This window comes from Chelonia mydas, chromosome 6 (assembly GCF_015237465.2).
Source record: "Chelonia mydas isolate rCheMyd1 chromosome 6, rCheMyd1.pri.v2, whole genome shotgun sequence".
NCBI classification, from domain to species: Eukaryota; Metazoa; Chordata; order Testudines; family Cheloniidae; genus Chelonia; species Chelonia mydas.
In genome coordinates, this window is record NC_051246.2 from 92760512 (window position 1) to 92772699 (window position 12188).

The window sequence follows — 12188 nt, forward strand, 5'->3', positions numbered from 1 at the left end:
TCTCACTTCCCTCTCTCTGAACAGGCAGCTCAACAAAGGTCACCTGACACTAATGTGATTGTTTGGGGCACTGTTATTCTGCACTTCAGACCACTCAGTCACTCAGAGAAACCACTATGCTGATTACAGTCATTTGCGTGTGAAACTCTCTCACAGCGGGGGCTGAAAAATTAAATAATGCAGCCTGATGGAAAATGAAAGCCAAGGCTTGGCCGTTGGGGGCATAGCAGAATAGGGTAGAAAGCCTCTTCAGCTAGAGCATCGGTGTGACTGGTGGCCTGGAAAATGCTGCTAGGATAAAGCGTTAATCCTACAGGAAAGCCATAAAACATCCTCAAGATCACCAGTGTGCGCTAGAGAGATGACCCCTCTCTGGTCTAGGACGCATGAGTTGTTTTGCTGCACTCTCCAATTCCGAACACTCCTTTAGCCTGTCTCCAAAGTGCCTACAGAGTGGTCAAAGCATGAGGTTAGAAGCCTGCAGACCTGGGTTTGCTTCAAGACATCCATGCCTCAGTTTCTCCCATAATCAAGTGGGTATACCACCTGTAGTATCTACCTAGATCGCAGGCATGATGCAAGCCCTAAGAGGGGACTTGTAAAGGAAAAAAAAAAGAGCCTTTTTAGCCTTTAGCTTAGGCACAGTATAGAAGGGAGATGGGGCAAAACCACAATATTCCTTAACCTGAAGCAACATGGCTAGCGTGAATATCTTGCATAGTAGGTGCTTCCAGCAGGGCTATGCCACTGCTTCAGTTAGTAATGGATCAGTTCCCCGGCGCAGACATAGCTGACAGCAACTGGAGAATTAGCACAATGGCACGATCACGGAAGTGAGAGAAGATGAGCAATTGAGAGGGGAAGGGATTACGGGTCTACTGCTCAGAACATTTTGATCCCATTAGGTGCTATTTAACTCCACGGGTTAACAAGCCAGGAGTGGAAAGGACGTCTTTGTTAAAGATTCAACAGCCTGCCCCTTCCAATAAGAGACATGGGGAACAGTCCAATAGACATCTGAGGCCACCGAGCAGTCCTCCAGCAAAGCCAGGCAAGGCCAGACTTGACATTCGCACTATCTCCAAGATTCACACAGAAATCAAATAAAACCCTCCCTCTCCCACTCCCCTTTTTCAACCTTTCAGGTCTTTTATGTTGAAATCATAAATAAGCCAAAAAGGCAGAGACTCATTTTTAAAAAAAATGCTTTGCGGGTCACCTTGTATCAGTCCCTGGCAGGTGTGATTTAATACTAGCATTGTTGCTATACAGCTGTCTATTAAACACAGTCCAGACAGGGCTAGGAGGCATATACAGACAGCTGCTTTATTTCTCTTAGGAATTACACAAAACATGGCAGAGAGCAGGTGAGCTTAACAGGCTATGAAAGCTGGGCGGGGGGCTTATTTGGTGTAGTAGTTCATACCCACACACATTTATTCATCACACGCAGCTGCCCACCCAGCCACAGCACGCACAGAGAACAAGCCTTTGACCTCATATGTTTACAGCAGCAGGGAAGGTACTGGATATGCACTGATCACTTTTCAAAATTCCACAGGGGAGCACCGAACTCTCCCTTCCTGGGACATACAGGCACAGCCAGCTGTTCTCCTGGATCCAGGCCCTGCTTTCCCCTCCCTAACTAGCCGGGAGTTGCAGGTTAGAGGAGAGCTACCACATCCACCCAGCTTGGCTTACACAGAGAGAGAGAGAGTAATAAGAGCAGAGATCTGGTGCCATAGTCAGGGTCTGCAGATGAGGAAAAGAAGAGTGGAGCCCAAAAACCTATAATGAGAGAAGAGGAGGATCCCTCTGGATAAAAGGAAGCTGCAGCCATCAGAGATGCAGTGAACTCAGCAAGCGTTTGATATCCAAGACACCCACACTAGCCTTCCTAGAATATGCAACTGAGGATTCTAACTGGCCAACTGGCACAGAGCTGAGCTCTTGTTACAAGGTGAGGGTCCAAAACCACAGACGTGAGCTCTTGTTACAAGGTGAGGGTCATGAGGGCACTGGGTAGCAGTTACACTGGCATAACAGTGAGTTCTACCTAGTCCATGCTCAGATGGGAGATCTGCATGGAAAAATCCAGGTTCTGTACGAAGCAGTGCTGTACATTCAGTAGGATGTGCTCTTCCCTCAGTTAGTACCAACGTCCCAAACAGGATACACTGTGCTTCTGGAGGAGCAATTTTCAGATAAGACATAAAACCGAGTTCCTAGCCACGTGGGGTCATTTTAAATCCCCTGGGACACTTTTCACAGGAGTCAGGATCTTATTCCTGGGGTTCAGGTCAAATTCCAATTAAAGTATTTACATTCTACCTCCTGAACATTCCTCCCGTGTTTTCAACGGGATACGGGATTCTTACTCAATTCCTGTCCTAAAGTGGGGCACAGCATTGTTGTATGCTGTTAATCAGGCCTCTCATCCACCCCAGGAGCAGCTGCATTTCAGTGATGGGTAGGAGTTATCCCTACGGGTTCAGGAAGCTATAAATATGTAAATGATAAGTAAATGGGAAGAATTCCAGCTATATTCTCTTTGGCCAAGAACCAGGATGATTTTTGGAAGCTGCTCCCAGGAGAAAGCTGCATCTGTCACTTTAATTCTAATACAAAGTCTGTATTTGTCCGTACTTGATGTAATTTACTTTAGAGGAAGACATTTTAAAAAGCACTGGTAGCTGCTGCATTTCAGCTGGCTTTCAGGTTAAATCAGCCGGCCAAGTCACTCCAAATCCAGCCAGCTAGCAGCTCAGACCTGGTAAGAGCAGCCTTACACTGGGATTAACCCAGTTCCACGTTCAAAAAGCTACACTGCTCAGCCTCTCCCTAAGAAATACACACAGCTGTGATTAACCTTACATGAGGAAGGGCCTGGGATCTATTCTAGGGCAAATGCAGAGGGAATAAAGAGCAAGGATTAACCGACCCGCAATGACTCCAGGAGAATATTTAGGTGGAGAGACAAACGAATTGGAATTTGAGGGACAAGCTCATTCCGCCTCCGCGGGCTGAGCCCAGCTCTACCCTGCCCCCTGAAGGTGGATGCAAGGGCTCATTTGCAGTGTAATTAAGGGGGATCACATTGACCATCATCAGAGGCAGAGATGTGGGTAATATCAAAGCAAGACAGAGAGGGCTACCGAGATGGCCCTGGAATGGGCATGGTTGGAAGGGAGAGTCAACTCTCTCCTCGGAGCTGCGGCTGGGTTAGGAAGACGAAAGCCAGAGCCCAAGCTTGCTGGGTCTATTTCCCCTCTTTACGTGCATCCCAGCCATGGCTCATGGCTTTCACCACAGCACCATACAGCCTGGTCCAAGCCTCTCGCACGTCCGGGCTGAAGGCAGTACCGAGGCATTTCTCCAGCATGAACATCAAGGACTCTCCCACTGCCTGCAAACCAAACAGAGGCACCAGGATCAGAGGTCAGAAGCCTCAGGACAGCCATGCTGTCAGTTTCTCTCCTGCTGAATTTATTCATCATCTCCTTTCTGAGCCTTCTCTGTTGCACTGCCCAGAACAGGACAATACAGCTTCTCCAGCTTCTACCCAACAGGTGCCCTGTCCCCACGCCTGCTTCCTCCCCATCTCTCTAATCCTCCTACAATTTTCCAAAATGTCTCCAAGCTGCCCACTCACCTCTTCTTGTGGGCTGATTCACTCCCCACTGACTTCCCTTGCTCCACGCTGTTCTGTACCCACTCCCCTCGCGCTCTCAGTTGGTCTCCCTCATAGCTCCCTTTCTGAAGGGACCACAATCCAGTGCTTAATGAAGCTTTTCAGCAGAAAGGGGTGGGGGTGAGACTCTAGGCAAGATTATTAATCTACTTTAGCTCCCAGCTGCAGGCAGTCTGCACTCTCCCCTAATTTAGCACCAGGGGAGGCTGGTGATGACATCTGAAAGTAGGTAGGCAAAACTGAGGCATACTCAGAAGCTATTTACAGCTGCAGGTAGAGATCACAGTGTATCAGACTCAACTGGATAGTCAGAGCCCATCCTACCCTGGGAAGTCTCCACTACATGGCACACCATCCCAAACTCAACCCTCTTTACTGACATGGCAGTCCAGCTGATTCCGTATAAATAGCTGATCTGATATGGAATAAACACACTGGCTCCCCACAGAACCTCCCTCATCCTGGCTGCTAGAAACAAACCCCAGAAAAGGCTAATTATCCATCAAGTAATGGTGATTCTAGCTCAGTCTGCCAAGGACTATGGCTAGTGGCACAAGACATCACACTCGGGGAGGTAAAGGAACGAAGCCTATGTATCTTCAAGTTAACATGCCTGATGCTTTCCATAATCGCAATTCATTTATCTAGTGTTTCTGCTCCTGCTCATTGGTAGGATGCGGGGAAGCTGGGGTCTGAAATGAGGGATAGGGATACTTCTGCCCCACTATCTGGGAGAGGGAGGGGAAGTGAGAGCTGGGACAACTGATCACACATCTGGCAATGTCCTGGGCTGAGGTTCAGTAACCCTGTGCCAGGCAAATGCAGCCTTAGATGTAGCTGTATTCCCTTGCAAATGGCACCCCAAGACTCTGCCCATCGAGCTTAAGATGTGGGGCAGAAAGAGCAGGGAATACAACTCAAGGTAGTGCAAGTCCACCTAAAGAGCAAGCATGTGGGATGGCTCCCCCTGAGCATGCCAATGGTCACCTTGTAGGTGCTTCAGATTCTGGGACTGGGTTGGGCTGCCAGTTTTCTTGCCCAGCAACAGAGTTAAATAACCCAGCAACATATGTGCAGAAGTCATAGAACCCAGCTTCATGGCACAATGAGGAAACCATGCACTGCCATTCATGGTGGATCAGGATGGCACCATGGGTGAAGCTGGGAGAATGCTGTGGCAGAAGTAGCATGAAGAGAGAAGATGCCTCACCGAGAAAGAATCCACCTTCACACCAACTGCCTGGTGTTTCTTGCCCAAGTTGACGAGATATTCTTCCAGAGAGGACAAGTTCTCCAAGTGAGTCACAGCAGCATCTATCACCAGCATCACCTGCAGGGTAAATCCAGAGAGGACAGAATTAGCAGAGAACATCGGCTGGGAACAAAATTTCCAAACAGCCTTCTCATCATCAGTCATGGAGCCATTAGCCTGCTGTACAGTGAAAGCCTGTTCTGCTCCCTTATGCTAAAGAGCTTGGTCAGAACTTCACGGAGCCCGATTGAAACCTGTATTCTGTTGAAAAACAGTGTTTTCCACAGCCCACCCCACCTGTGTATGTCATCTCCTTCTTCTGGCAAAGGCAAACCCAAGGGCCACATCATTTCACCTTATGAGGCTATCCTACCAGATCTCCCAAGCTAAACAGGACAGCAGGTGGTATGGCAAGTGGTGTTTGTGATTCAACAGGGGGCCCTCTTCTCTCTGAGATACTGTGGTGCTGGAAGTGTAGCTTGTTGGATGAGACCTGAAGCTGAGGATGTGACCACAAGTGACCATTACAGCTCCCATGACCCTTTTGGCAAGGGTTGGTCAAATTCCAACCTGGATAAATACATTCCGCTTCCCCAATTTTTCCTTTCAATTTCAGCAGAATATGGAATTTTTCTTCATTTCCTGTCAAACCATGCTGTAGCGCTGTAGTGTGTCACTAAATAGCTGCAGCTTTCCGCCCCGGAGGTGGCTGCATTTCAGCACTGAATGAAGGGATTCTGCTATACTTCATTAAGCACACCAGGATTCTCCAAGATGATATATAGATATTTTATTTCCCCATCTCTACCCTCCATGTCTGAGGAGGAGGTGAACGTGTATAACACTGTCCCTCATGATGGGTCCCATGATAGGTAACTTAAGGGGCTGTGGGCTCTCAGGCTCTGCTGCTACAGCAAGAGAACTTTCAGGAGGAGATCACTGGTGACACCTGCCCTTTACTTACAGCAGGAACTTTGCCCATGGCCTCTCTCTCTATCTAGGGTTTTGTATCATGCCATCACTGTGATTATCTAAGTGCTTGGACTGTCCCTGTTCCGTGTGTAGGTTACTAGAGGACCTTCGGTCTCTACTGTGGTCCGTCCTGCATCATCTAAGCAGCATGAAATTCACATACACATTTCAGAATAAGAATCCAGTCCTTTGATTTTCACCAAAGTGAATCAATAACTGTGGTGAGAGCATAAGGACACATGGCACCCAGCCCTCATTGCTGAACACATTGGGATTTGCCCCTGGCAGAATTTCACTGTCTCTGTATTTCAGGGAGTGAGCTGCCTGACATTTCATGGCAAATGGACTAAGAGAGACCCAGCCCCCCAATGCAGCGTTTGCTACTCAGGGCTTCTCCCATTCAGGGAATTTGCTCTATATGGTGCATCACTGACCACATCAGCCTCTTCATCCCTTACCTTCCTAATGTGATCCAGGAACTCGGGTGATGAGAGGCACTCCTGAGGGCTGGAGAACTGTTTGCAAGTGTACTGGAAAAGGGGCAACAGGTCAGGGTCCAGATCAAACAACCTGCAATAGAAAGAGAAACCCCAGATTTTTCACACTCCTCAAAGTGACTCCACCTTCGCCAAGAGGATGACTCCACCTTCACCAAGAGGATGACCCCTCCCTACCAATCCATCCATCAGCCTCTACCAGCACCACCCAGAGGGTGACCTGACTTCACCACCAATCATGTGAAAAGCATAGAGTTCTGAAAGGAAGATTAATAATTTGGGACCTTTCAGGTCATCTCTGGCTACAAAAAGCCTCTGTTACTCTAGCTCAAATCCCCATTCCTCACTGGTAGGTTTATTGCTCCCTAGAATTCGCTCCAAGCCATTGCTGGAATTCATCCTTGACCCTGTCTTGGCTGAAATCCTTACTCCTGCTTGTTTGCCATCTCAACTCTTGCAATTCCTCATTTTATATATTTCCTGAATCCCAACTCGACCAACTTCAGGAAGGCCCAGAACGCTGCAGCCAGATACCCCAGTGAGGAGGCTCGTATAAACCCCTAGCTCGCAGACCATCACTGGCTTCCTATTTAGGCTCCTTCCACCAACTTTTTCAGCTTAGGGTCTCCTGTATAACTCACATACTGGTGCAATGAGCAAGAGGTCAGGATGGATTGATGACATTCCTGGGACTCTGTTGCATGGCAATACACACAGACACACACACAATGGCCAATTTGCTTTCTCCCTAATCTCTTACAATCAACCTCATCTGAGATACTTTACATTCAGCTGCAACATCCTCCCCCCTTTCTCAAAACTTTTAAACATCCCCTTAGGTAGCTTCTCTGTTCAGTTCTGTTGGGCAGTGTTTTATTTCCCAGATGCAACACTCCATTCTGCACAGGCTGTGAAGAAGCTGGGAGCTCATTACAAACTTTTTAGATCCATGATTTTAATGAACTTCTCAGGTATCTTTCTATCTCCCTCCATTCCTCTAGCCCCTAAGGGCTCATTTGCTTGGAAGAGGCAGCGAGTTGGATTTTCAGCTGCTCTCACCCATGCACCTTTTCCTCTGTGCTAGGATTGATCCTGGAATTAGTTGATCCTCTCCCCAGTGGCGAGGTCTCTGTCTGTGTCTGAAGACTCCAGTGCCACAAACAATTAGGAAGTCACTTAGATACACTCCACAGAGTTGAGCATATACACAAGAAGCGAGCAGCTCTTTAAACAACAGAAATATATTTTCTGCTAACAAATAAGGGATATCATTGCAAAGGCACAAAAAATACACATAGTCTTCTACCCCTATACACTCTCCCTGCTCTCCTTTTAACAAACTTCTAGATTTAAATGCAAACAAGCTTCTTCATAATCCTGTTCTCTCCAGGGTGCAAATCACAACAAATGGACAGAAGGAGCAATGAGATGAAGCCAGAAAAAAGAAATCATTGCCAAGGACAAGAAAGTGTTTCTGATCAGAGATTGGAAAGCTACCACTGCTTAATTCAGGGATTGTGGTCAGGAAGAGAGGATGGCTAAGAAACAGGCTAGCGAGGACCCCAGGTGCTTACTTCATATCTGGATGAGTTACCCTGCTAGAGATGCCTCCTGTTGCTATAACAGCCTGTTACTCACCTGGTAAACAAGATGGTGCCATGTTGCAGGAGGTTGCTACTCACTTTCTGCCAGCTCTCCCGGATCAGCGCCTGTTCTGTGCTGGATAATCTTCCACTCTCCATTTTATTGTAGAAAGAGGGAGGTTAAGAACAGAGCCAGGCCAACCTTACGCTCCTTCTGAAAGTAACTGCACTACTTACTCTGCCCTCTGAGTTACAGGTGGCACTGATCTCCTATTAATCCAAGTATCTAGGGCTACCAGTGCCTCTGGAGCTGGGATGCACACACACCATTCACTCCCTAAGTGCCAAGGATGCTCTTCCCTGCACAGTGCACAAGACTTTGTGATCACATCTCTGGGATTTCCAATAGAGCAAGAACTCTTCTCCTATCTGCCCTGCCACCTGCTGCCTGGGAGCAGCACAGGTGGGTTTAGAAAGAGCCTCTCCCTGAACAATTAGATGAAACCAGAGTGCCTTGGGAAAGACCCATATTGTTCCCTGGTGTCTACGAGAATGAAGGACTCCTTGCTTTCTAATTGCCCACTGCTCTTTGGTTACCACAGGTTTCTCTGGGTCTCCCTCTCCCAGTCTTTGTGCAGGGTGATAACTGTGCTCCTGACTCGTCCCTGTCTCTGTGCCTGTCACACACTATCAGGCGCAAGGATCTGGAGCTGAAGCTAGCTCCTTTCTCCTTAGCAGCAGCACTTTCCCAGCTGGCTGTCTCGCAGAGCAGCTCCCAGTAGCAACACTATCACCGATGCTTTTAAAGAGACAGTGTCACCTTTCTTTCCCTCCCTTCCATCTATCCTTTTAAAGCTACATAAATAAATAAATAAATATTGTGCACTTTGTTATATTGTCCCCACACACAAAGAGCAACCATAGACTTTCAGCCTCAGTACATAAGAGATGATTTAATCCATTTTGGTTGAAACTTTCCAACCAGCTCTATTGTCTGATGAAGTAAGAGACACAGAAGGGAAGAAACTTACCCAAGGTCACATAGCAAATCAATGACAGCTCCAAGACTGGAATCCAGCTCTTGCAACACCCAGCTCTGCTCTATTAGACATTGCTGCCTCTGAATGTCCCTTTTCTTTCCGCTATTTTCAGTGACACTCTTAAGGTTACAGTACCCCCTTGCTTCCTGTCACTTTCATTGACTTCCAGAACACTCTTAGGCTCCTGGTATATCCATTGGTAGGTGCCTCTAGAAAGGGAACAAAATCACATTTAACGGAAAGGAAGCCAACTGTACAAGGCAAAGCATTTAATAATGGCCCATAGACTTTTCAGCTGTGGCATACGCCTTCGAAGTATATTCCAAGTAAAAGCTGTCCTCTTAAAATGGCCTAGGTGACTCAGGCAGCAGTGAGGCAAGTGTAGAGAGGAAACAATCTGGCAGACCTGGGTTAAGGAGCCCCTCAACAGAAAGACACTGTGGACAGATAGCAGAATAATCATTTCAGATGGGGTTTTCAAAAGTGCCTGAGTGATGTAGGTCTCATTGAAAATCATTCCAGTCTGCTCTGTGTCTCACTGAAAATCACTGCAGTCTGCTCTGAAATTACAAACACGCAGCTATTAATGAGATTTATCTTGACAAGAAGACATTCTGAAGGCCAGGAAGCCTGCACAGTACCTTCAGTATGGGCTGTAAGTGGCCACAGCCAGTGATGATACATCATTCCTCAAGAGCATTAACGTTTGTTCCTAGAAGGGGGATACGTTAAACAGCACAATATTACATCCTCACTTCCATCCCACCACTCTTGTCTTCTCACTGTCTCTTCTGAAAGGCCAGTTCTCTGCTACTGTAACACCATTAACTTCAGTGGAGTCAGAATTTGGCCCTTAGATTGTAAGATCTTCTGGGAGTGTCACAATTGTCTTTATGTTTCATAAACCTGAGCACATTCTCAGAGCTCAACAATGAATAACTACCTACTTCAGTATGGTTACTCCAGGGGGGTGCAGACAGTAGTTTTTAGAGCACAAGTCTTGGAATTATTGGCGACCAGGTCAGGTAAGATGGGATGCGGAGTATATCAGAGTCACCTCCGAAGGCCTGAGAACTGTAAGACAGATAGAGAAGAAAACTAAAAATATTGTTGATGATCATGTATTTGTTACAGCTTTATTCATCCCTTTGTTGTACAACATGACTACCCTGAACTTCACAGCAGCTTCAGGCTAGAACTTAGCAACAGCCCCTACCATCTGTGCTAGAGGAGAACCACCCTTAGGCGTTAGCCATGTAGGGCTTATGTCAACCAGGGGAGCTGTTCCAGTTCTGTCCCATAGGAGGCTGTAATCTCTCTCATGCTCTCACACAAAAGGTAGCACATTACGTATACATACATATATATTATATTGTCTTACCTTTGAATACCCCTTTATTCAGTAAAGTGGAGCTGCTTGGGCTGTTGTGGGGCTTTTCTTGAAGTGAAAGCATCAGCAAAAGCCTTAGCTGAAGGAATATCATACCCCAGGACCTGGCTGCAAACTACACACCTGTTAATCATTATTAACCTTTTTTTTTTTAATCAACTAGATTAAATTCTTTCAGGATTCCTCCCCTATGATGAGAGATTTGCTTGTATCACAAGAGGCCGTCATCAGTTTCAGATACAATTTTCTGCTGCCATCCTCACTGCTGGAGGTAGATTGCTTGAGTGACTTGTCCACTTGTTGTGGTTGTCAGTGGGCGGGGTGTGTGTGTTTTCTCTCCGTGTGCTGCCCCAGCTCTGCAGACCTCGATAATATTACCCAGAAATACCAGACTCGGTTCGGTGGTGAAGGCGCTCGGCCATCTTTACTGTTGGCGAAGGCCGATACCAGTGCCCTGGCTCAATGGTTATAGGGCATGTACGCCCGTGACAATGGACCAGCTGTCAGCAGCGAGACTTTCTGCTGCCTCTTAGGCCAGACAAAGATGTCCCTCTTGTGATTTCTCTTTGATACACTGATACAAACAAGTTATGTATTACCCTATTAGTTAGTTACCACCCAACACCTTGTACCTGCTGGTTTGAACAAAACATCTCCATCCAGTATCCTGTCATCCTGACCTTATCTTAAGATGGGTCCGCATGTCCCTGTACCATTTTCAAGGATGGTGTTTATACCATAACTCCATGTTGGGGTAGGCCTGTGCTAACCTTCTGGAATGTGTTTACATGAATACCCAGTGCCTAGTGCTTCTTAGGAGTGCCTGTGTTTTAGCAACACTAGCAATACTATTGCCAAGTTCATTTATCGGACAGTGAACTTGTAAGCATCTGCTTTGACAGAGGGCCTGACTTTGGTTCACAGCATGGCCTGAATCTGGTTCAGGCCTCAGGTCTTGCACCAGGCCCAGTGCTCCAGGCTCTCTCTCGCTACTACAGTGGTTAGCAGGATTCTAGGCAGCCAATCATGAGCAATGCTCGTACTGTGCTCATGGACAGCAGGTATAATAGGCTAGGGGAGGCTAAGCCCTGGCACCGCCACCGCCGCCCCTGCCACCTGACACCTAAGCCATGGTGGTCCCGCCTCTTCTCTCCCCTTCCGTGCTGGGAGTGGGCTTCTGCCGAAGTTTTTGCTTATTGATTATGCGCCACGCAGGTTCCGGCGGCTGAGGAGGCGGTATCTGCTACTCCGTTTCCCAGGTCCCTTGGACGCCCCAGGAAGATTACCGATGAACCGGGGGAGCTGAGTAGCAGATACTGGGAACCTGCATGGCGCATATCAAAGTTCAGCGTTCTCCGCCCGCCGCTGACTGGCTGCTCCGCTTGAGCACTCCACCCCCCCTCTCTGGAGGTCCCCGCCACCACTCACCAAGCGAGTCCCTCCTCTCCTTCCCCACATGGCCACCTCCCCCCGCGCCCCGCCCCCCGCGCTTGAGCAGAGAGATGGGGGGGGAGTAGAGGAGGGACACACATGGTGCGTGGCGGCACCCTTCTCCCTCCAACATGCAAGGGATACACCCAGGCAGCTCATCCATAAACTCTCCGAGCCTCTCCAAACTCCCCCAGACTGAGAACATGCTCTCTACCCTGCTCCCTCAATACTCATCACCTCTCCAGTGACTTGGGAACCCAGCTCCATTTTTCCCACAACCCGCATTCTGTTCCAGGCTGAGATTACAGCCCTGCAGCCTTCGTTCCTGGAGA

General features: G+C 47.9%; 1 protein-coding gene across 1 annotated transcript; it reads right to left on the reverse strand.

The window, feature by feature from the left end:
• Positions 1 to 1707: 1707 nt before the first annotated feature.
• On the reverse strand, positions 1708 to 8805 carry NGB (neuroglobin). The gene is made up of 4 exons (XM_007068815.3): positions 8051 to 8805; positions 6374 to 6485; positions 4902 to 5021; positions 1708 to 3406 (listed from the first exon to the last, which is right to left on the reverse strand). The coding sequence occupies exons 1-4, from the start codon at positions 8152 to 8154 to the stop codon at positions 3260 to 3262; spliced, it is 483 nt and encodes a 160-aa protein (XP_007068877.1). The 5' UTR covers positions 8155 to 8805; the 3' UTR covers positions 1708 to 3259.
• Between the last annotated feature and the right edge of the window lie 3383 nt (positions 8806 to 12188).